This window comes from Pseudophryne corroboree, chromosome 5, assembly GCF_028390025.1.
Source record: "Pseudophryne corroboree isolate aPseCor3 chromosome 5, aPseCor3.hap2, whole genome shotgun sequence".
NCBI lineage: Eukaryota > Metazoa > Chordata > Amphibia > Anura > Myobatrachidae > Pseudophryne > Pseudophryne corroboree.
The window spans coordinates 321,600,817-321,627,940 of NC_086448.1; the positions used below are offsets into that span (position 1 = coordinate 321,600,817).

Consider the following 27,124-nt stretch of genomic DNA (forward strand, 5'->3'; position numbering starts at 1 on the left):
CTCCTGCTGGCTGCTGCAAAGCTGGTAAAATAAAGACAATTTAGGCACTGAGCTTAATATATGGTGTGTGTGTATGTGTATTATATATATATATATATATATATATATATTTAAAATATATGTATGTATATATATATATATATATTGTAGAAGAATGGATCAGTGCACTTCTCCAGTTCAAGAGAGTACCTTACTGATTTACTATGGTCTTACAACCACAATTGGATATGTCAGAATAATTAGTTCAAGATATATTGGATTCTTCCAATCTGATATTTAGTCAAATAGTCAGTACACCACACTTTCCCCGCTTTGTCGGGTGGCTGCTCAGTTCTTCAAAAAGTGCCACTAGGTATACGTAGCCCCAAAAGGAAATCTGAAAGCAAAGGAAGAAACGAGAGAGCGCCTATGGTGTAGTATTCATCAATAAGTTCTGTCACACGCAAGAATAATACTGCGTACCGGATTACGGCTTGACATAAGGCTCATCAGTCCCCCATTCTTTAGTCCAGGTCTTTACTGGGATCTAGATATGTTTAGGAGACATAAAAAATCGCTATATAGCGTAGTAGTTTTCCGTATGTAGGGTTAAATTATCACACAAATTTGCATGCGTTTTCTGATGCTGAAGTAGTAGGCCAGGCAATTAGTGTTTGGGTACTATGTTAGGAACCAGTGGATCTTTGTATCAATTTCATTATATCCTGTTGTTCTGTAACTGTTTGTAATTGCCTGTAAAACCTGACCTGCGAATCCTGCATGAAATTGTGTAACCTTGCTGTTGTGAAAAATAAGGGTTGTCCAGTCACCAGTTCCACGACGAATACCTGGACACAGTACCTGTATTGGATACGCATGAATTATTCATTCATCCGGTACGCATGCAAATTTGTGTGATAATTTAACCCTACATACGGAAAACTACTACGCTATATAGCGATTTTTTATGTCTCCTAAACATATCTAGATCCCAGTAAAGACCTGGACTAAAGAATGGGGGACTGATGAGCCTTATGTCAAGCCGTAATCCGGTACGCAGTATTATTCTTGCGTGTGACAGAACTTATTGATGAATACTACACCATAGGCGCTCTCTCGTTTCTTCCTTTGCTTTCATATATTTATATATATATATATATATATATATATACACACACACACACACACACATATAAAAAATATATGTATACATATATATTATACTGTACACACACATATATATATATATATATAATATATGTATATGTGTGTATGTATATATACATACATACACACACATATACAAAATAAATGTACACACACATATATATCGATTGATTTTAAATCACTGTATATGACTTTAATTAGTTTAATATATATTTGAGGCCCCTGTTATATGGCCCTGTTTGCTTGGTTCCAGAACGTTTTAATACGCTGTGCCCTGTGGTGGCGTTATGGTGGTCTTATAATCATGGGAGGGCTGTGCGTTCACATAAGTAAAACGCATGCCAGAAATGTGGGAACACAGCGCTCTGGAGGCATAGTGCATTTCAGCTGGATTGAGTGCAGGACCGAAAGTTCCAGTAGCTCCGGATGTGCGCGGACTTCCAGTTATGCGTTCCGCTGTGGTGGAACGCATGCAGATTTGTTATCTACGTTGTTAGGAAATCTGGTGAGCCAGCATGACTGAGATTTACCAGGTGGATATCTTGAGTCCAATAAAAATTACTATTGGATAGAGATGAGCGGGTTCGGTTTCTCTGAATCCGAACCCGCCCGAACTTCATGTTTTTTTTCACGGGTCCGAGCGACTCGGATCTTCCCGCCTTGCTCGGTTAACCCGAGCGCGCCCGAACGTCATCATGACGCTGTCGGATTCTCGCGAGGCTCGGATTCTATCGCGAGACTCGGATTCTATATAAGGAGCCGCGCGTCGCCGCCATTTTCACACGTGCATTGAGATTGATAGGGAGAGGACGTGGCTGGCGTCCTCTCCATTTAGATTAGGGTTGAGAGAGAGAGAGAGAGATTGACCTGAGGCTGTGATACTGTAGAAGAGAGTGCAGAGTTTAGTGACTGACGACCACAGTGACCACCAGACAGTGCAGTTGTTTGTTTTATTTAATATATCCGTTCTCTGCCTGAAAAAAACGATACACACAGTGACTCAGTCACATACCATATCTGTGTGCACTGCTCAGCCCAGTGTGCTGCATCAATGTATATATATATATCTGACTGTGCTCAGCTCACACAGCTTATAATTGTGGGGGAGACTGGGGAGCACTGCAGTGCCAGTTATAGGTTATAGCAGGAGCCAGGAGTACATAATATTATATTAAAATTAAACAGTGCACACTTTTGCTGCAGGAGTGCCACTGCCAGTGTGACTAGTGACCAGTGACCTGACCACCAGTATATATAATATTAGTAGTATACTATCTCTTTATCAACCAGTCTATATTAGCAGCAGACACAGTACAGTGCGGTAGTTCACGGCTGTGGCTACCTCTGTGTCGGCACTCGGCAGCCCGTCCATAATTGTATATACCACCTAACCGTGGTTTTTTTTTCTTTCTTTATAGTCATACTAGTTACGAGTATACTATCTCTTTATCAACCAGTCTATATTAGCAGCAGACACAGTACAGTGCGGTAGTTCACGGCTGTGGCTACCTCTGTGTCGGCACTCGGCAGCCCGTCCATAATTGTATATACCACCTAACCGTGGTTTTTTTTTCTTTCTTTATACATACATACTAGTTACGAGTATACTATCTCTTTATCAACCAGTCTATATATTAGCAGCAGACACAGTACAGTGCGGTAGTTCACGGCTGTGGCTACCTCTGTGTCGGCACTCGGCAGCCCGTCCATAATTGTATATACCACCTAACCGTGGTTTTTTTTTCTTTCTTTATACATACATACTAGTTACGAGTATACTATCTCTTTATCAACCAGTCTATATATTAGCAGCAGACACAGTACAGTGCGGTAGTTCACGGCTGTGGCTACCTCTGTGTCGGCACTCGGCAGCCCGTCCATAATTGTATATACCACCTAACCGTGGTTTTTTTTTCTTTCTTTATACATACATACTAGTTACGAGTATACTATCTCTTTATCAACCAGTCTATATATTAGCAGCAGACACAGTACAGTGCGGTAGTTCACGGCTGTGGCTACCTCTGTGTCGGCACTCGGCAGCCCGTCCATAATTGTATATACCACCTAACCGTGGTTTTTTTTTCTTTCTTTATACATACATACTAGTTACGAGTATACTATCTCTTTATCAACCAGTCTATATTAGCAGCAGACACAGTACAGTGCGGTAGTTCACGGCTGTGGCTACCTCTGTGTCGGCACTCGGCAGCCCGTCCATAATTGTATATACCACCTAACCGTGGTTTTTTTTCTTTCTTTATGCATACATACTAGTTACGAGTATACTATCTCTTTATCAACCAGTCTATATTAGCAGCAGACACAGTACAGTGCGGTAGTTCACGGCTGTGGCTACCTCTGTGTCGGCACTCGGCAGCCCGTCCATAATTGTATATACCACCTAACCGTGTTTTTTTTTTCTCTCTTTATACATACATACATACTAGTTACGAGTATACTATCTCTTTATCAACCAGTCTATATATTAGCAGCAGACACAGTACAGTGCGGTAGTTCACGGCTGTGGCTACCTCTGTGTCGGCACTTGGCAGCCCGTCCATAATTGTATATACCACCTAACCGTGGTTTTTTTTTCTTTCTTTATAGTCATACTAGTTACGAGTATACTATCTCTTTATCAACCAGTCTATATTAGCAGCAGACACAGTACAGTGCGGTAGTTCACGGCTGTGGCTACCTCTGTGTCGGCACTCGGCAGCCCGTCCATAATTGTATATACCACCTAACCGTGGTTTTTTTTTCTTTCTTTATACATACATACTAGTTACGAGTATACTATCTCTTTATCAACCAGTCTATATATTAGCAGCAGACACAGTACAGTGCGGTAGTTCACGGCTGTGGCTACCTCTGTGTCGGCACTCGGCAGCCCGTCCATAATTGTATATACCACCTAACCGTGGTTTTTTTTTCTTTCTTTATAGTCATACTAGTTACGAGTATACTATCTCTTTATCAACCAGTCTATATTAGCAGCAGACACAGTACAGTGCGGTAGTTCACGGCTGTGGCTACCTCTGCGTCGGCACTCGGCAGCCCGTCCATAATTGTATATACCACCTAACCGTGTTTTTTTTTTCTTTCTTTATACATACATACTAGTTACGAGTATACTATCTCTTTATCAACCAGTCTATATTAGCAGCAGACACAGTACAGTGCGGTAGTTCACGGCTGTGGCTACCTCTGTGTCGGCACTCGGCAGCCCGTCCATAATTGTATATACCACCTAACCGTGTTTTTTTTTTCTTTCTTTATACATACATACTAGTTACGAGTATACTATCTCTTTATCAACCAGTCTTTATATTAGCAGCAGACACAGTACAGTGCGGTAGTTCACGGCTGTGGCTACCTCTGTGTCGGCACTCGGCAGCCCGTCCATAATTGTATATACCACCTAACCGTGGTTTTTTTTTCTTTCTTTATACATACATACTAGTTACGAGTATACTATCTCTTTATCAACCAGTCTATATATTAGCAGCAGACACAGTACAGTGCGGTAGTTCACGGCTGTGGCTACCTCTGTGTCGGCACTCGGCAGCCCGTCCATAATTGTATATACCACCTAACCGTGGTTTTTTTTTCTTTCTTTATAGTCATACTAGTTACGAGTATACTATCTCTTTATCAACCAGTCTATATTAGCAGCAGACACAGTACAGTGCGGTAGTTCACGGCTGTGGCTACCTCTGTGTCGGCACTCGGCAGCCCGTCCATAATTGTATATACCACCTAACCGTGTTTTTTTTTTCTTTCTTTATACATACATACTAGTTACGAGTATACTATCTCTTTATCAACCAGTCTATATTAGCAGCAGACACAGTACAGTGCGGTAGTTCACGGCTGTGGCTACCTCTGTGTCGGCACTCGGCAGCCCGTCCATAATTGTATACTAGTATCCAATCCATCCATCTCCATTGTTTACCTGAGGTGCCTTTTAGTTGTGCCTATTAAAATATGGAGAACAAAAATGTTGAGGTTCCAAAATTAGGGAAAGATCAAGATCCACTTCCACCTCGTGCTGAAGCTGCTGCCACTAGTCATGGCCGAGACGATGAAATGCCAGCAACGTCGTCTGCCAAGGCCGATGCCCAATGTCATAGTACAGAGCATGTCAAATCCAAAACACCAAATATCAGTAAAAAAAGGACTCCAAAACCTAAAATAAAATTGTCGGAGGAGAAGCGTAAACTTGCCAATATGCCATTTACCACACGGAGTGGCAAGGAACGGCTGAGGCCCTGGCCTATGTTCATGGCTAGTGGTTCAGCTTCACATGAGGATGGAAGCACTCAGCCTCTCGCTAGAAAAATGAAAAGACTAAAGCTGGCAAAAGCAGTAGCACCGCAAAGAACTGTGCGTTCTTCGAAATCCCAAATCCACAAGGAGAGTCCGACTCCAATTGTGTCGGTTGCGATGCCTGACCTTCCCAACACTGGACGTGAAGAGCATGCGCCTTCCACCATTTGCACGCCCCCTGCAAGTGATGGAAGGAGCACCCGCAGTCCAGTTCCTGATAGTCAGATTGAAGATGTCAGTGTTGAAGTACACCAGGATGAGGAGGATATGGGTGTTGCTGGCGCTGGGGAGGAAATTGACCAGGAGGATTCTGATGGTGAGGTGGTTTGTTTAAGTCAGGCACCCGGGGAGACACCTGTTGTCCGTGGTAGGAATATGGCCGTTGACATGCCTGGTGAAAATACCAAAAAAATCAGCTCTTCGGTGTGGAAGTATTTCACCAGAAATGCGGACAACAGGTGTCAAGCCGTGTGTTCCCTTTGTCAAGCTGTAATAAGTAGGGGTAAGGACGTTAACCACCTCGGAACATCCTCCCTTATACGTCACCTGCAGCGCATTCATAATAAGTCAGTGACAAGTTCAAAAACTTTGGGTGACAGCGGAAGCAGTCCACTGACCAGTAAATCCCTTCCTCTTGTAACCAAGCTCACGCAAACCACCCCACCAACTCCCTCAGTGTCAATTTCCTCCTTCCCCAGGAATGCCAATAGTCCTGCAGGCAATGTCACTGGCAATTCTGATGAGTCCTCTCCTGCCTGGGATTCCTCCGATGCATCCTTGCGTGTAACGCCTACTGCTGCTGGCGCTGCTGTTGTTGCTGCTGGGAGTCGATGGTCATCCCAGAGGGGAAGTCGTAAGCCCACTTGTACTACTTCCAGTAAGCAATTGACTGTTCAACAGTCCTTTGCGAGGAAGATGAAATATCACAGCAGTCATCCTGCTGCAAAGCGGATAACTGAGGCCTTGACAACTATGTTGGTGTTAGACGTGCGTCCGGTATCCGCCGTTAGTTCACAGGGAACTAGACAATTTATTGAGGCAGTGTGCCCCCGTTACCAAATACCATCTAGGTTCCACTTCTCTAGGCAGGCGATACCGAGAATGTACACGGACGTCAGAAAAAGACTCACCAGTGTCCTAAAAAATGCAGTTGTACCCAATGTCCACTTAACCACGGACATGTGGACAAGTGGAGCAGGGCAGGGTCAGGACTATATGACTGTGACAGCCCACTGGGTAGATGTATGGACTCCCGCCGCAAGAACAGCAGCGGCGGCACCAGTAGCTGCATCTCGCAAACGCCAACTCTTTCCTAGGCAGGCTACGCTTTGTATCACCGCTTTCCAGAATACGCACACAGCTGAAAACCTCTTACGGCAACTGAGGAAGATCATCGCGGAATGGCTTACCCCAATTGGACTCTCCTGTGGATTTGTGGCATCGGACAACGCCAGCAATATTGTGTGTGCATTAAATATGGGCAAATTCCAGCACGTCCCATGTTTTGCACATACCTTGAATTTGGTGGTGCAGAATTTTTTAAAAAACGACAGGGGCGTGCAAGAGATGCTGTCGGTGGCCAGAAGAATTGCGGGACACTTTCGGCGTACAGGCACCACGTACAGAAGACTGGAGCACCACCAAAAACTACTGAACCTGCCCTGCCATCATCTGAAGCAAGAAGTGGTAACGAGGTGGAATTCAACCCTCTATATGCTTCAGAGGTTGGAGGAGCAGCAAAAGGCCATTCAAGCCTATACAATTGAGCACGATATAGTAGGTGGAATGCACCTGTCTCAAGCGCAGTGGAGAATGATTTCAACGTTGTGCAAGGTTCTGATGCCCTTTGAACTTGCCACACGTGAAGTCAGTTCAGACACTGCCAGCCTGAGTCAGGTCATTCCCCTCATCAGGCTTTTGCAGAAGAAGCTGGAGACATTGAAGGAGGAGCTAACACGGAGCGATTCCGCTAGGCATGTGGGACTTGTGGATGGAGCCCTTAATTCGCTTAACAAGGATTCACGGGTGGTCAATCTGTTGAAATCAGAGCACTACATTTTGGCCACCGTGCTCGATCCTAGATTTAAAGCCTACCTTGGATCTCTCTTTCCGGCAGACACAAGTCTGCTGGGGTTGAAAGACCTGCTGGTGACAAAATTGTCAAGTCAAGCGGAACGCGACCTGTCAACATCTCCTCCTTCACATTCTCCCGCAACTGGGGGTGCGAGGAAAAGGCTCAGAATTCCGAGCCCACCCGCTGGCGGTGATGCAGGGCAGTCTGGAGCGACTGCTGATGCTGACATCTGGTCCGGACTGAAGGACCTGACAACGATTACGGACATGTCGTCTACTGTCACTGCATATGATTCTCTCAACATTGATAGAATGGTGGAGGATTATATGAGTGACCGCATCCAAGTAGGCACGTCACACAGTCCGTACTTATACTGGCAGGAAAAAGAGGCAATTTGGAGGCCCTTGCACAAACTGGCTTTATTCTACCTAAGTTGCCCTCCCACAAGTGTGTACTCCGAAAGAGTGTTTAGTGCCGCCGCTCACCTTGTCAGCAATCGGCGTACGAGGTTACATCCAGAAAATGTGGAGAAGATGATGTTCATTAAAATGAATTATAATCAATTCCTCCGCGGAGACATTGACCAGCAGCAATTGCCTCCACAAAGTACACAGGGAGCTGAGATGGTGGATTCCAGTGGGGACGAATTGATAATCTGTGAGGAGGGGGATGTACACGGTGATATATCGGAGGGTGATGATGAGGTGGACATCTTGCCTCTGTAGAGCCAGTTTGTGCAAGGAGAGATTAATTGCTTCTTTTTTGGGGGGGGGTCCAAACCAACCCGTCATATCAGTCACAGTCGTGTGGCAGACCCTGTCACTGAAATGATGGGTTGGTTAAAGTGTGCATGTCCTGTTTTGTTTATACAACATAAGGGTGGGTGGGAGGGCCCAAGGACAATTCCATCTTGCACCTCTTTTTTCTTTTCTTTTTCTTTGCGTCATGTGCTGTTTGGGGAGGGTTTTTTGGAAGGGACATCCTGCGTGACACTGCAGTGCCACTCCTAGATGGGCCCGGTGTTTATGTCGGCCACTAGGGTCGCTTATCTTACTCACACAGCTACCTCATTGCGCCTCTTTTTTTCTTTGCGTCATGTGCTGTTTGGGGAGGGTTTTTTGGAAGGGACATCCTGCGTGACACTGCAGTGCCACTCCTAGATGGGCCCGGTGTTTGTGTCGGCCACTAGGGTCGCTTATCTTACTCACACAGCTACCTCATTGCGCCTCTTTTTTTCTTTGCGTCATGTGCTGTTTGGGGAGGGTTTTTTGGAAGGGACATCCTGCGTGACACTGCAGTGCCACTCCTAGATGGGCCCGGTGTTTGTGTCGGCCACTAGGGTCGCTAATCTTACTCACACAGCTACCTCATTGCGCCTCTTTTTTTCTTTGCGTCATGTGCTGTTTGGGGAGGGTTTTTTGGAAGGGCCATCCTGCGTGACACTGCAGTGCCACTCCTAGATGGGCCCGGTGTTTGTGTCGGCCACTAGGGTCGCTTATCTTACTCACACAGCGACCTCGGTGCAAATTTTAGGACTAAAAATAATATTGTGAGGTGTGAGGTATTCAGAATAGACTGAAAATGAGTGGAAATTATGGTTTTTGAGGTTAATAATACTTTGGGATCAAAATGACCGCCAAATTCTATGATTTAAGCTGTTTTTTAGGTTTTTTGGAAAAAAACACCCGAATCCAAAACACACCCGAATCCGACAAAAAAAATTCGGTGAGGTTTTGCCAAAACGCGGTCGAACCCAAAACACGGCCGCGGAACCGAACCCAAAACCAAAACACAAAACCCGAAAAATTTCCGGCGCTCATCTCTACTATTGGAGGTAATACTCAGATGGGAAACTTGCAACTTCCATAGGGCAGGTGTGATTACGGATGGTGTAATGGTTAGCATTACTGCCTCACAGCACTGAGGTCATGGGTCCGATTCCCACCATGGCTCTGTGTGGAGTTTGTATATTCTCCCCGTACTTGCCTTGGTTTCCTCCCGCAATCCTATAATATACTGGTACGTTAATTGGCTCCTGACTAAAAGAAATGAAAATTAACCCTAGTGTGTAAATGTGTGTATGTACATGGGCAGACTAGATGGTCCTAATGGTTCTTATCTGCCGTCACATTCTATGTTTTCATGGTGTGACTGATGGTGGCGTCTAAGGACTGGGGATGATTCAGACCTCATTACTCGCTAGTGTTTTTTGCAGTGCTGCGATCAGGTCAGAACTGCGCATGCATAGGCACCGCAATGCGTAGGCGCGTCACACAAGTACAAAGCGGTTCGTTGCTCTGCGATGGGTTTGTGCGAAGAATCTATTCGCACGGCTGATCGCAAGAAGATTGACAGAAGAAGGCGTTTATGGGTGGCAACTGACCGTTTTCTGGGAGTGTTTGGAAAAACGCAGGCGTTCCCAAGCGTTTGCAGGGCGGGTGTCTGACATCAATTCCGGTCCCGGACAGGCTGAAGTGAACGCAGCGGCTGAGTAAGTCCTGGGCAACTCAGAAACGGCACAAAATCTTTTTGTACAGGGCGGCTGCACATGCGATCGCACACTTGCACAGCTAAAATACACTCCCCGGTGGGCGGCGACTATGCGATTGCAGGACTGCAAAAACAGCTAGCGAGCGATCAGGTCTGAATGAGGGCCTGTGTCTATAGATGCTGAAAAAGTAGCATCTCAGTCCTTGTACATTTGGATGGACGCACACTTGTACACAGGGGAAGGGCTTTATAGCAGTATTTAACCGTAAAGTTGCGCGACTGTCAGAAGATGCTGCCTCAACTATTGCTGAATCAGCTTCCTTGTGTGCTCTCCTGTTCTGTTTGTTGTACTATGGAGATAAATATGTATTATAAATAACAAAAGAGGATTAGTATGTAAGGATTTACACAAATTTTCAGTTACATTCTGCACTATTTGGCACATTGTCCTCTTTTGCTGTTTCTAGATTTTGATCCTTGACTAAGGATGATGACCACTCATTTTGAAGAAGGGAGTGTGTTCACATTTGCTTTATCTGATTTTCATTTTTGGAATTTTTCTATTTTCTGTGTATGTTTTTGTGTGTTTCAATAATTTTTTTGGAGATAATTGGACATTTAAGTGCTGAGAGTTTTCTCATTTTCAAACATGTGCATACACACACACACACACACACACACACACACACACACACACACACACACACACACAAATAATAATAATATTTTTTATATATATATATATATATATATATATACACATCACTGATCACACCCCCATTATCAGTAGCCATGCACCCACCGTGCTGGACACACCCACTGCAGCGGCACACACTGGGCCCTTCAGAAATTTCAGCTCCAGGCCCATGAGAACCTTAATCTGGCACTGGGTCCCGTCTAGCTCCGCCCCATTTTGATCCCGTCCGGCCACTGCAATTCGTCACACAGGGTAGGGGAGGGGGAGAGGAGGCTTCTTTGTTCTGCCAGCGCCGAGGGGGAGAGGAGGGGCTTTGTGCTGCCGGCGCCGCTGCATATCATGGAGTGTGGCAGCAGTAGCAGGGACATCAGCAGCAGCTCAGCACAGGAAGAGCAGGAAGAGAACTTCTCCCACCTGGCGCCTACCTGCACTGCATCCCTTTGCTGAGCGGCTACCGCCGAGCCTGAACGCAGGTTAGTGCTAGGTTAACCTGGGTCGCGGCTCAGTGTAAATAGATTAACACAGGACCAGTAAAATTTAGGGCCTAATTCAGACCTGATTGCAGCAGCAAACTTCTCTAATGGGCTAAACCATGTGCAGTGCAGGTGGGAAGATATAACATGTACACATTTCAGTGGCGCACCCAGGGGGGGTTTCCGAGCACCCAGAAACCCCCCTCCACTAAAAAAAAAAAAAAAAAAAATTTTTTTTTTTTTTTTTTTTTTTAGATGCATGAGTATTGTTAATGGCTGTCTAGCGTCCTCAGCAGCCTGCTGTCTTCCTGGTGGCACTTGTAAGTTCAATAAAAGTTTACTTTATTTTAATTATAGTACATATATATCCATGTGCATATATATATATATATATATATATACACATGTATATACATACATACATACATACATACATACATATAAACACACACACATGATATATATATATACATGTGTATATATATATGTGTACTGTATGTGTGTGTACATATATATATATATATATATATATTTATATGTATGCATGTTTAATTTGCTGTGTGTGTGTGTGTGTGTGTGTGTGTATATATGTGTAGATAGAGATTATATATATATATATATATATATATACATACACACACACACACACACACACACACACACACACACACACACACACTAGTTTTACGGACCCAACGTATACTGGGTCACCTCAGTCCCCACCCCCGTGATTGGCTCCGCCCAGTTCTGGAAACACCCCCGTGCAAATCCTGCGTTTGCCACTGCATTTTATATTTTTATACGTGCAGAGAGAGTTAGATTTGGGTGGGGTGGGTTCAAACTGAAATCTAAATTGCAGTGTTAAAATAAAGCAGCCAGTATTTACCCTGTACGGAAACAATATAACCCACCCAAATCTAATTCTCTCTGTACATGTTATATCTGCCCCCCCCCCCCCCCCCCCCTGCAGTGCACCAATCACTGCACATGGTCTTGCCCATTAGAGAAAGATTTTGCTGCTGCGATCAGGTCTGAATTAGTCCCTTAGTTTCATGCACAAAATCATTAAAAATATTGTATAAAATTACCTTCCGGCTATGTTGATAAGGTGTATAGGAAACACAAATGCATTTCCTGTATTATATAGTTGCTATAAAAACGCTGGGAGCTCAATATATGATTTAATGTTGTCTTATGTATACTTGTAGTTATATAGGATATTTTTCAAACAGACAGTAAAAAATAAATAAAGCTAGGCATTTCCTGCAGCCTATCTTTACACCCCCCCCCCTTCCCCATATTATGAATGATGTTTTGACAAGGGTTGCATTCATGGTCCATCAAAGTTTTCCTTAGTATAGTTATATAACCCTCATCATAGTCCTGTGAAACGAATGTAATGTAATGCACCACACACTGATATTAAACAGCTGTGTTGTAGAGATTATCTACTCATTTGTGCTTTAAAATTCTGTTGTACCAACCAGTGGCGTCACTAGGTTGCTGCAGGCCGCACTGGTATTTTGGCATGACCCACCTGGATGGGGTCACCGAGCAGCAGCCACACTATTTTCTTGCGCCAAGACTCAGTAGAGAGTCTGGGAACTTCCGGAAGAGAGGCTAGGGACTGCCTAGCATGATGAGAATGTGTGTGTGTGGGGGTGGGGGTGGGAGCTGACCAGCAGTCACACCCTCAAAATGTCATTCCAATGGTCAGGCATCACGTCATGAAGCCATGCCCCCTGTCATAAACAGACGAGCGCTCACACTACCATACTGCTGAACCTGTTGACACCACATGTAGCGATGCCTCTGGTACCAAATTTATTTAATTAAAATTCTTTGGTTAGAAACATTAAAGATGGATGCTTACACTATTTGAACCAGTTCGAAATTTGATTGGCTGGTTTGAAACTTGTTTGCATTACCATAGTGTTTTTTTTGGGCGCTGATTCAGTTTGTGTTTGATTGCTGAACCCAAATTTGTAGTTCAATATTCAATATCACAGGATAAAATATACTCTCAAATTTTGCTCATTTCAGTTTAGATCGCTAGATTTAAAAAAATAATTTTAACCTTTTGTAACATTACTTTAAAAACGTTTGCTGTTAGAGGTCTAATGGGCGACCCGGCAGCGGGGGGGAGGTGACAGGGAGAGTGAAGTTTCTTCACTCTCCCCGTCACCCTGCTCCATAGCAGTGCATGCTAATATGGACAAGATTGTCTATATTGGCCTGCATGCATAAGTGACGGAGCACCAATGATGAGCGAGCGCAGGGCCGCGCATCGTTCATTGTTGGTGCCTACACACTGAACGATATGAATGAGTTCATATCGTTCAGTGTTATCTGCCAGTGTGTAGGGCCCATAAGCTTGAATTAGCTGTTTACATGGAAAACAGTAAAAAAATACAATAAAATGTAGTCATTTAAACTATAATCATCCTAAACTTGTTCACCTTGCTCTAATTTAGCTTCCAATTTTAGTCTCTCCCCAAAGGTTGAGTTATTGTGATTTTTTTTTTAAATTCAGAACCAATTCAAGACACCAGAGTGAGAAACACTTTGAAACAAAATTGACCATTAGTCCTCTGTGCATGCTCCATTACTTGTCACCCTCTAAAAAGGATGTTGGCAGCCTTCAAGAGAATAATATTAAAATAATAAAAATATATCTGCTGAGAAGATGATTTGCTAAGATCACTGTTGAGATCATTATATGTCCAGATAGTGTGATTTACGCAGGAGCTACTCACAAAAAACCCTTATTTCCATCTGTAAACATATTTTATCATTCATTATTTCACACATATACTGTATAATAAAAACCTTTAATGACTTAGATAACTCACCCAAATTCCATTGCAATTTGAATCATGGAAGGCATCCCAGTCCTCTGGACTATAAAGAAATATAAACATTATATTCATTAAAATTATTCATTTTCACAACTGACTTCTGGAAAGGCTTATCACAGACACTACTGATACCAAGAAGCTGTCTGTTTCCTTGTCACTCCTTGTCACAGAATCACAGTCCAAGTATAATAAACCTTTATAAAATCACACCATCTGTTACTTAGATGTATTGCCTCTGGCTTGTCATCTGAATCATGAAATTGTAACTAAACAGGCATTAAACCATTTATACAAAACGTTACCGTTATTATGCTACTGTATAAAACTATGACTGCTGCATAACACAAAGCTGAAAAAAATATTGATTGACAGTGCACATTTTTGTTTTCTATTATCAACATTAGCACCATTAGGCTTATTAGTAATGGAAAAGATATAAATTGCCTGGAGGAAAAAAAAAAGATTAAATGTAATTTACAACAGGGGAAAATATGAGGTCATACATCACTTTTTTAATGAAGCAATTGTCTCTATTTATTCACTTCATATATACACAGGCTCCCACCCACATTCTGGTTTTGGGACCTGCCACCTGAAAATCCATTTATTTCAGGATTGCAGACATCAACTATACATGGCGAAAATAATGAAAACATCCCATAATCTTGGTTCATCCTTCTACCACTTTAGGACCACCCCTTCTATTCTTTTCAATTGATCAGTTTTTGGTTTGTACAGCTATTCTGCTGACTGAGATAGCAAGTCAACTGTGTATGCAGGGCCGGATTAAGCCTTGGGGGGGGCCTGGAGCACATAGGACAGGGCGGCCCTGGTGGAGGGTGTACTGTATATTAGATTGTGCATACCTCTCAACATGGCCCATTCTGGGAGGGACAAAATGCTCTCTACCTGAGCTTCCCTTTTAGTACATGATTGGCATCGCATGTGTTGAACTATTTCATTGATAAAAAAGGTATTTCAACAAAAATTATTACAATCATAAATTAAGAGGGAAGTCCAGGTAGAGAACATTTTGTCCCTCTTGGAATGGGTCATGTTGAGAGATATGGATTGTGTATATTAAACATAAACCAATGGTGTATATTAGATTTAAACTAATAGATTAATATGGCCTGGATACTGTTTATATCTACACCTAATATAGAAACAACTATTTTATAATGTTTTGCTGTAGTGGAACAAAGACAATTTAAGCTTAAAATACACATAGAAAAATAAAATCTATAATTTATCTTGCAAAAATGCAACAGCAGCAGCCACTGTACTACTAACACACTGGGACAGGACTCAGGAGGATGCTGTGTGTGTGTCTCTTTCTAGACATGAACGCTCTCATTAGATAACAGGATACACAGGACCCAGGTGGGAGGAGGAGAAGCTGGGATCCCTGGGTCACTCAAATCTGCTGTGTGTGTGTCTGAGTGGCTTACCAAGATCATTGATCCTGCATACGTCTGAAGTACTGTATTACATAAACTGCACTTTGGGGCATCCTTCATGGGCTGTCGACAACCGATCTAATTTGGAATCCATCATACAGAATAGTGTATATATTCACAAATACAGTCTTTTGATTAAAACAGAGTCAATTAAGTAGTGCTTGAATCAAGTGAAAAAAACACTGTGGGCTCAATACCACTTAACGACTTCCTTGACGAAATGCGAAATGTCGTGGCCTTGTGATGTTCTGATTCTGGTCTGTACTCTCCCCCTTTGCTTGTGGTGAAGGTGTCCCGGCAGTGCAGTGTGAGGTCCCCACTGATGCAGGCGCAGTTCTGTGGAGTGGAGATTGCACAGATGCAGTATATAACATATTTTATGGTATTGAGCCCACAGTGCTTTTTCACTTAGCTGTTTTAATGAAAGACTATATTTGTAAATAAAATTGATATGCACTATGGCATGCCATCTCTGTTTCCTTTGGTAGATATTACTTTATCCCAAGTGATCCTAGGACACACATACATTGGGGAGCATCGGTCAGTTTCACAGCAAAGGAACTGGAGCCACTTAACCTATTTCCTTAAAGTTTTTGGACTAAGACTAATGGACTAAGTCTAAAATGGTATTACAGCACTGGTGATACCAAGCGCACCTTACACACACACACACACACACACACACACACACACACACACACACACACACACACACACACACATATATACATATATACACACACACACACATATATATATATATATATATATATACACACACACACATACATATATATATATATATATATATATATATATATATATATAGGTTCTCAGATGTTATGATGCAATGGTGTGAGACAAAAAACACCCAGGAGGGCACTCAAGGATTCTGTAAATTGCTGCATTAAAATAATCAACATTTCTGGCCTTGGGCTGCAGAGAGCCCTGTCTTCAGGATATACCGTAATAGTGTCAAATTAATAAAGGAAAAAGCTTTCCTTATATCACACAAATGTATATATACTATTATACTATACTGTGTATATATATATATATATATATATATATGGGTCTGGGACTCCAGGTCGACAACAAAAAGGTCGACACACCTTAGGTCGATGTCAATTGGTCGACAAACCTTAGGTCGACATGGACAAAAGGTCGACATGGACAAAAGGTCGACAGGAACAAGGTCGACATGGAAAAAGGTCGACATGAGTTTTTTATGTTTTTTTGGTGTCGTTTTCTTCGTAGAGTGACCGGGAACCCCAATTAGTGCACCGCTCGCCACAGATTACCATTCCAATCGTAGTCCACGTGGATCGTTAAGTATGAAAAGGTTCCAAAAAATAAAAAAATTGTGAAAAACTCATGTCAACCTTTTTCCATGTCGACCTTGTTCCTGTCGACCTTTTGCCCACGTCGACCTAAGGTGTGTCGACCTTTTTGTTGTCGACCTGGAGTCCGGATACCATATATATATATATATATATATATATATATATATATATATATATATATATATACTATACTGTGTATATACACTGCTCAAAAAAATAAAGGGTACACTAAAATAACACATCCTAGATCTGAATGAATAAAATATTCTTATTAAATACTTTGTTCTTTACATAGTTGAATGTGCTGACAACAAAATCACACAAAAATTATCAATGGAAATCAAATTTATTAACCCATGGAGGTCTGGATTTGGAGTCACACTCAAAATTAAAGTGAAAAAAACACACTACAGGCTGATCCAACTTTGATGTAATGTCCTTAAAACAAGTCAAAATGAGGCTCAGTAGTGTTTGTGGCCTCCACGTGCCTGTATGACCTCCCTATTTATCAATAAATAAATATATATGTATTAGTGGATGGCACTCTGGGTCTACGTAGCCAAATAAATCATGCTGACATGCTGGCAAAGCAACTACTTACTGTTTGTATCTTGATGCATAGATGCTTTGTCAGTATAGTTCATTCGGCTGCTTAGATCAAGAGTACTATCCACTTCTACATGTGCAATTACATAGGAAAGGCACTGGGCAAGTTGAGACTGTTCTCAGTGAGTTTTGGGCACACAGAGGCATATTTTTACTATATATACAGTATATATATATATATATATACACATACATACACACACACACACACACACACACACACACACACACACACACACACACACACACACACACATATATAGACACACACTTTTAAAGATTTTTGTTATGCACTTCTTTCAGTTGGCTCAGGTTCTTGTTGGTTGGTTGCTTGATTGATTGATTGATTGATTACTTAATTAGGAACTATACTTATATATAAACTTATCTTTACATGTCTTTGAAGAAGCTACTGCTGTAATAAAACCAGAGCCGGCCTTAGGCATAGGCAAATTAGGCAAATGCCTAGGGCATTTGGTATGCTTAGGGGCACCAACAGCTTCTTCTGATTAAAATGATGTGCGGCATGTCTATATTCTGTGTGTAACTGAGGCTGTATCTGCATACGAAATGCTACGTTGCAGTGTATTCCTGGAAATCACTGTAATGTAGGATTTCGTATGCAGATACAGCCACAGTCGCACACAGAATATAGGCATGCTGCATATCATTTTAATCAGCAGAAGCTACTTGTGCATCCTAGCCACATAGTCAGAGCCGGATTAACAATGGGGCGGATGGAGCTGCAGCTCCAAGCCCCCCATCAAAATAGGCCCACAGCTTCTGGTGTGTTGCTGCTGTAGAGAGGAAAACATTTTTTCCTGCTACAGCAGCATGCCAAAGTCCGTCCAAGGCCCCGCCCCCCCTGGTCGCGACCCCGCTTCACACCCTCCGTCAGCACCAGCATTATAAACGTCCCCCCACATAGCCGCAATGGAAGACTCGCGGTCACTTCACCTGCCTGGCTCCTCCGCCTCCTTGCGGCGCATACGCAGGGACGTCAGGACGTGTGACGTCGGAGAGCGCCGCCCCGGCACCACCGCACGCGATGTGAAGGAAGCAACAGCAGATGCTGATCATGCTGTATAGCAGTGATTTTCAACCTTTTTTTACTCGCGGCACACCGAACAATATTTTAAAATTGCCAAGGCACACCATCAGTTCCCCACAGAAAAAAAAAAAAAAATCCACACATACATTGGCCTACACAGAAAAAACAATCACAATGCTCCCCACATAAATCATATTGCTCCCTATATAAATGCTATTGCTCCTCACATGAATTATTCACATTGTTCCCCCCCATAAATCTTTATTCTCCCCACATAAATCCTATTGTTCCCCATAGGAGAAGAAAACCCCCAAATATTAGCCCCTACTGGTCAGCTGTCCTCCCTGTTCCTCAGTGGCGGGTGTTGTTCATAGTGGAGTGCTGCGAATACTGAGCAGCGGGCGGTCGGGCAGGTGTGGATGTGGGTGGGGAAGGAAAGCTGTGTATGCAGGCGTGAACTGGAAGATATGTATACAGGTGGGTGGGCTGAATCAGCTGAGACGCGGCGGCCGTGACCTATGATATCACACCGCCGCGTCTTCAAGGCATACGTCACGGCCGGAGCACGACTGATCCTCCAAGAAGAGCCCGGGCCAACAGTTTACTCTAAAGGTGCAGGAAGCTGCTCTGGCTCCGTGGCACACCTTGCAACTGGTCGCGGCACACTAGTGTGCCACGGCACACTGGTTGAAAAAGCCTGCTGTATAGTGACAACCTCTGAGTAGGTTCCTCCATAGAGATCCTCCTGAGGAGGGGTGTACTCCTGCTGGCTGCTGCAAAGCTGGTAAAATAAAGACAATTTAGGCACTGAGCTTAATATATGGTGTGTGTGTATGTGTATTATATATATATATATATATATATATATATATTTAAAATATATGTATGTATATATATATATATATATTGTAGAAGAATGGATCAGTGCACTTCTCCAGTTCAAGAGAGTACCTTACTGATTTACTATGGTCTTACAACCACAATTGGATATGTCAGAATAATTAGTTCAAGATATATTGGATTCTTCCAATCTGATATTTAGTCAAATAGTCAGTACACCACACTTTCCCCGCTTTGTCGGGTGGCTGCTCAGTTCTTCAAAAAGTGCCACTAGGTATACGTAGCCCCAAAAGGAAATCTGAAAGCAAAGGAAGAAACGAGAGAGCGCCTATGGTGTAGTATTCATCAATAAGTTCTGTCACACGCAAGAATAATACTGCGTACCGGATTACGGCTTGACATAAGGCTCATCAGTCCCCCATTCTTTAGTCCAGGTCTTTACTGGGATCTAGATATGTTTAGGAGACATAAAAAATCGCTATATAGCGTAGTAGTTTTCCGTATGTAGGGTTAAATTATCACACAAATTTGCATGCGTTTTCTGATGCTGAAGTAGTAGGCCAGGCAATTAGTGTTTGGGGACTATGTTAGGAACCAGTGGATCTTTGTATCAATTTCATTATATCCTGTTGTTCTGTAACTGTTTGTAATTGCCTGTAAAACCTGACCTGCGAATCCTGCATGAAATTGTGTAACCTTGCTGTTGTGAAAAATAAGGGTTGTCCAGTCACCAGTTCCACGACGAATACCTGGACACAGTACCTGTATTGGATACGCATGAATTATTCATTCATCCGGTACGCATGCAAATTTGTGTGATAATTTAACCCTACATACGGAAAACTACTACGCTATATAGCGATTTTTTATGTCTCCTAAACATATCTAGATCCCAGTAAAGACCTGGACTAAAGAATGGGGGACTGATGAGCCTTATGTCAAGCCGTAATCCGGTACGCAGTATTATTCTTGCGTGTGACAGAACTTATTGATGAATACTACACCATAGGCGCTCTCTCGTTTCTTCCTTTGCTTTCATATATTTATATATATATATATATATATATACACACACACACACACACACATATAAAAAATATATGTATACATATATATTATACTGTACACACACATATATATATATATATATAATATATGTATATGTGTGTATGTATATATACATACATACACACACATATACAAAATAAATGTACACACACATATATATCGATTGATTTTAAATCACTGTATATGACTTTAATTAGTTTAATATATATTTGAGGCCCCTGTTATATGGCCCTGTTTGCTTGGTTCCAGAACGTTTTAATACGCTGTGCCCTGTGGTGGCGTTATGGTGGTCTTATAATCATGGGAGGGCTGTGCGTTCACATAAGTAAAACGCATGCCAGAAATGTGGGAACACAGCGCTCTGGAGGCATAGTGCATTTCAGCTGGATTGAGTGCAGGACCGAAAGTTCCAGTAGCTCCGGATGTGCGCGGACTTCCAGTTATGCGTTCCGCTGTGGTGGAACGCATGCAGATTTGTTATCTACGTTGTTAGGAAATCTGGTGAGCCAGCATGACTGAGATTTACCAGGTGGATATCTTGAGTCCAATAAAAATTACTATTGGATAGAGATGAGCGGGTTCGGTTTCTCTGAATCCGAACCCGCCCGAACTTCATGTTTTTTTTCACGGGTCCGAGCGACTCGGATCTTCCCGCCTTGCTCGGTTAACCCGAGCGCGCCCGAACGTCATCATGACGCTGTCGGATTCTCGCGAGGCTCGGATTCTATCGCGAGACTCGGATTCTATATAAGGAGCCGCGCGTCGCCGCCATTTTCACACGTGCATTGAGATTGATAGGGAGAGGACGTGGCTGGCGTCCTCTCCATTTAGATTAGGGTTGAGAGAGAGAGAGAGAGATTGACCTGAGGCTGTGATACTGTAGAAGAGAGTGCAGAGTTTAGTGACTGACGACCACAGTGACCACCAGACAGTGCAGTTGTTTGTTTTATTTAATATATCCGTTCTCTGCCTGAAAAAAACGATACACACAGTGACTCAGTCACATACCATATCTGTGTGCACTGCTCAGCCCAGTGTGCTGCATCAATGTATATATATATATCTGACTGTGCTCAGCTCACACAGCTTATAATTGTGGGGGAGACTGGGGAGCACTGCAGTGCCAGTTATAGGTTATAGCAGGAGCCAGGAGTACATAATATTATATTAAAATTAAACAGTGCACACTTTTGCTGCAGGAGTGCCACTGCCAGTGTGACTAGTGACCAGTGACCTGACCACCAGTATATATAATATTAGTAGTATACTATCTCTTTATCAACCAGTCTATATTAGCAGCAGACACAGTACAGTGCGGTAGTTCACGGCTGTGGCTACCTCTGTGTCGGCACTCGGCAGCCCGTCCATAATTGTATATACCACCTAACCGTGGTTTTTTTTTCTTTCTTTATAGTCATACTAGTTACGAGTATACTATCTCTTTATCAACCAGTCTATATTAGCAGCAGACACAGTACAGTGCGGTAGTTCACGGCTGTGGCTACCTCTGTGTCGGCACTCGGCAGCCCGTCCATAATTGTATATACCACCTAACCGTGGTTTTTTTTTCTTTCTTTATACATACATACTAGTTACGAGTATACTATCTCTTTATCAACCAGTCTATATATTAGCAGCAGACACAGTACAGTGCGGTAGTTCACGGCTGTGGCTACCTCTGTGTCGGCACTCGGCAGCCCGTCCATAATTGTATATACCACCTAACCGTGGTTTTTTTTTCTTTCTTTATACATACATACTAGTTACGAGTATACTATCTCTTTATCAACCAGTCTATATATTAGCAGCAGACACAGTACAGTGCGGTAGTTCACGGCTGTGGCTACCTCTGTGTCGGCACTCGGCAGCCCGTCCATAATTGTATATACCACCTAACCGTGGTTTTTTTTTCTTTCTTTATACATACATACTAGTTACGAGTATACTATCTCTTTATCAACCAGTCTATATATTAGCAGCAGACACAGTACAGTGCGGTAGTTCACGGCTGTGGCTACCTCTGTGTCGGCACTCGGCAGCCCGTCCATAATTGTATATACCACCTAACCGTGGTTTTTTTTTCTTTCTTTATACATACATACTAGTTACGAGTATACTATCTCTTTATCAACCAGTCTATATTAGCAGCAGACACAGTACAGTGCGGTAGTTCACGGCTGTGGCTACCTCTGTGTCGGCACTCGGCAGCCCGTCCATAATTGTATATACCACCTAACCGTGGTTTTTTTTCTTTCTTTATGCATACATACTAGTTACGAGTATACTATCTCTTTATCAACCAGTCTATATTAGCAGCAGACACAGTACAGTGCGGTAGTTCACGGCTGTGGCTACCTCTGTGTCGGCACTCGGCAGCCCGTCCATAATTGTATATACCACCTAACCGTGGTTTTTTTTTCTCTCTTTATACATACATACATACTAGTTACGAGTATACTATCTCTTTATCAACCAGTCTATATATTAGCAGCAGACACAGTACAGTGCGGTAGTTCACGGCTGTGGCTACCTCTGTGTCGGCACTTGGCAGCCCGTCCATAATTGTATATACCACCTAACCGTGGTTTTTTTTTCTTTCTTTATAGTCATACTAGTTACGAGTATACTATCTCTTTATCAACCAGTCTATATTAGCAGCAGACACAGTACAGTGCGGTAGTTCACGGCTGTGGCTACCTCTGTGTCGGCACTCGGCAGCCCGTCCATAATTGTATATACCACCTAACCGTGGTTTTTTTTTCTTTCTTTATACATACATACTAGTTACGAGTATACTATCTCTTTATCAACCAGTCTATATATTAGCAGCAGACACAGTACAGTGCGGTAGTTCACGGCTGTGGCTACCTCTGTGTCGGCACTCGGCAGCCCGTCCATAATTGTATATACCACCTAACCGTGGTTTTTTTTTCTTTCTTTATAGTCATACTAGTTACGAGTATACTATCTCTTTATCAACCAGTCTATATTAGCAGCAGACACAGTACAGTGCGGTAGTTCACGGCTGTGGCTACCTCTGCGTCGGCACTCGGCAGCCCGTCCATAATTGTATATACCACCTAACCGTGTTTTTTTTTTCTTTCTTTATACATACATACTAGTTACGAGTATACTATCTCTTTATCAACCAGTCTATATTAGCAGCAGACACAGTACAGTGCGGTAGTTCACGGCTGTGGCTACCTCTGTGTCGGCACTCGGCAGCCCGTCCATAATTGTATATACCACCTAACCGTGTTTTTTTTTTCTTTCTTTATACATACATACTAGTTACGAGTATACTATCTCTTTATCAACCAGTCTTTATATTAGCAGCAGACACAGTACAGTGCGGTAGTTCACGGCTGTGGCTACCTCTGTGTCGGCACTCGGCAGCCCGTCCATAATTGTATATACCACCTAACCGTGGTTTTTTTTTCTTTCTTTATACATACATACTAGTTACGAGTATACTATCTCTTTATCAACCAGTCTATATATTAGCAGCAGACACAGTACAGTGCGGTAGTTCACGGCTGTGGCTACCTCTGTGTCGGCACTCGGCAGCCCGTCCATAATTGTATATACCACCTAACCGTGGTTTTTTTTTCTTTCTTTATAGTCATACTAGTTACGAGTATACTATCTCTTTATCAACCAGTCTATATTAGCAGCAGACACAGTACAGTGCGGTAGTTCACGGCTGTGGCTACCTCTGTGTCGGCACTCGGCAGCCCGTCCATAATTGTATATACCACCTAACCGTGTTTTTTTTTTCTTTCTTTATACATACATACTAGTTACGAGTATACTATCTCTTTATCAACCAGTCTATATTAGCAGCAGACACAGTACAGTGCGGTAGTTCACGGCTGTGGCTACCTCTGTGTCGGCACTCGGCAGCCCGTCCATAATTGTATACTAGTATCCAATCCATCCATCTCCATTGTTTACCTGAGGTGCCTTTTAGTTGTGCCTATTAAAATATGGAGAACAAAAATGTTGAGGTTCCAAAATTAGGGAAAGATCAAGATCCACTTCCACCTCGTGCTGAAGCTGCTGCCACTAGTCATGGCCGAGACGATGAAATGCCAGCAACGTCGTCTGCCAAGGCCGATGCCCAATGTCATAGTACAGAGCATGTCAAATCCAAAACACCAAATATCAGTAAAAAAAGGACTCCAAAACCTAAAATAAAATTGTCGGAGGAGAAGCGTAAACTTGCCAATATGCCATTTACCACACGGAGTGGCAAGGAACGGCTGAGGCCCTGGCCTATGTTCATGGCTAGTGGTTCAGCTTCACATGAGGATGGAAGCACTCAGCCTCTCGCTAGAAAAATGAAAAGACTAAAGCTGGCAAAAGCAGTAGCACCGCAAAGAACTGTGCGTTCTTCGAAATCCCAAATCCACAAGGAGAGTCCGACTCCAATTGTGTCGGTTGCGATGCCTGACCTTCCCAACACTGGACGTGAAGAGCATGCGCCTTCCACCATTTGCACGCCCCCTGCAAGTGATGGAAGGAGCACCCGCAGTCCAGTTCCTGATAGTCAGATTGAAGATGTCAGTGTTGAAGTACACCAGGATGAGGAGGATATGGGTGTTGCTGGCGCTGGGGAGGAAATTGACCAGGAGGATTCTGATGGTGAGGTGGTTTGTTTAAGTCAGGCACCCGGGGAGACACCTGTTGTCCGTGGTAGGAATATGGCCGTTGACATGCCTGGTGAAAATACCAAAAAAATCAGCTCTTCGGTGTGGAAGTATTTCACCAGAAATGCGGACAACAGGTGTCAAGCCGTGTGTTCCCTTTGTCAAGCTGTAATAAGTAGGGGTAAGGACGTTAACCACCTCGGAACATCCTCCCTTATACGTCACCTGCAGCGCATTCATAATAAGTCAGTGACAAGTTCAAAAACTTTGGGTGACAGCGGAAGCAGTCCACTGACCAGTAAATCCCTTCCTCTTGTAACCAAGCTCACGCAAACCACCCCACCAACTCCCTCAGTGTCAATTTCCTCCTTCCCCAGGAATGCCAATAGTCCTGCAGGCAATGTCACTGGCAATTCTGACGAGTCCTCTCCTGCCTGGGATTCCTCCGATGCATCCTTGCGTGTAACGCCTACTGCTGCTGGCGCTGCTGTTGTTGCTGCTGGGAGTCGATGGTCATCCCAGAGGGGAAGTCGTAAGCCCACTTGTACTACTTCCAGTAAGCAATTGACTGTTCAACAGTCCTTTGCGAGGAAGATGAAATATCACAGCAGTCATCCTGCTGCAAAGCGGATAACTGAGGCCTTGACAACTATGTTGGTGTTAGACGTGCGTCCGGTATCCGCCGTTAGTTCACAGGGAACTAGACAATTTATTGAGGCAGTGTGCCCCCGTTACCAAATACCATCTAGGTTCCACTTCTCTAGGCAGGCGATACCGAGAATGTACACGGACGTCAGAAAAAGACTCACCAGTGTCCTAAAAAATGCAGTTGTACCCAATGTCCACTTAACCACGGACATGTGGACAAGTGGAGCAGGGCAGGGTCAGGACTATATGACTGTGACAGCCCACTGGGTAGATGTATGGACTCCCGCCGCAAGAACAGCAGCGGCGGCACCAGTAGCTGCATCTCGCAAACGCCAACTCTTTCCTAGGCAGGCTACGCTTTGTATCACCGCTTTCCAGAATACGCACACAGCTGAAAACCTCTTACGGCAACTGAGGAAGATCATCGCGGAATGGCTTACCCCAATTGGACTCTCCTGTGGATTTGTGGCATCGGACAACGCCAGCAATATTGTGTGTGCATTAAATATGGGCAAATTCCAGCACGTCCCATGTTTTGCACATACCTTGAATTTGGTGGTGCAGAATTTTTTAAAAAACGACAGGGGCGTGCAAGAGATGCTGTCGGTGGCCAGAAGAATTGCGGGACACTTTCGGCGTACAGGCACCACGTACAGAAGACTGGAGCACCACCAAAAACTACTGAACCTGCCCTGCCATCATCTGAAGCAAGAAGTGGTAACGAGGTGGAATTCAACCCTCTATATGCTTCAGAGGTTGGAGGAGCAGCAAAAGGCCATTCAAGCCTATACAATTGAGCACGATATAGTAGGTGGAATGCACCTGTCTCAAGCGCAGTGGAGAATGATTTCAACGTTGTGCAAGGTTCTGATGCCCTTTGAACTTGCCACACGTGAAGTCAGTTCAGACACTGCCAGCCTGAGTCAGGTCATTCCCCTCATCAGGCTTTTGCAGAAGAAGCTGGAGACATTGAAGGAGGAGCTAACACGGAGCGATTCCGCTAGGCATGTGGGACTTGTGGATGGAGCCCTTAATTCGCTTAACAAGGATTCACGGGTGGTCAATCTGTTGAAATCAGAGCACTACATTTTGGCCACCGTGCTCGATCCTAGATTTAAAGCCTACCTTGGATCTCTCTTTCCGGCAGACACAAGTCTGCTGGGGTTGAAAGACCTGCTGGTGACAAAATTGTCAAGTCAAGCGGAACGCGACCTGTCAACATCTCCTCCTTCACATTCTCCCGCAACTGGGGGTGCGAGGAAAAGGCTCAGAATTCCGAGCCCACCCGCTGGCGGTGATGCAGGGCAGTCTGGAGCGACTGCTGATGCTGACATCTGGTCCGGACTGAAGGACCTGACAACGATTACGGACATGTCGTCTACTGTCACT

The 27,124-nt window shown here is 43.5% G+C and overlaps 1 protein-coding gene across 2 annotated transcripts in view; it reads right to left on the minus strand.

Annotated features, from left to right (window-relative positions):
• Positions 1-27,124, minus strand: part of AOAH (acyloxyacyl hydrolase) — a 439,135-nt gene that overhangs the window by 161,134 nt on the left and 250,877 nt on the right. For both annotated transcript variants that reach the window (XM_063922510.1, XM_063922509.1), the window contains one exon: positions 14,065-14,113. In XM_063922510.1, coding sequence (XP_063778580.1) covers positions 14,065-14,113 — 49 coding nt within the window. The remainder of the gene's footprint in view (positions 1-14,064; positions 14,114-27,124) is intronic.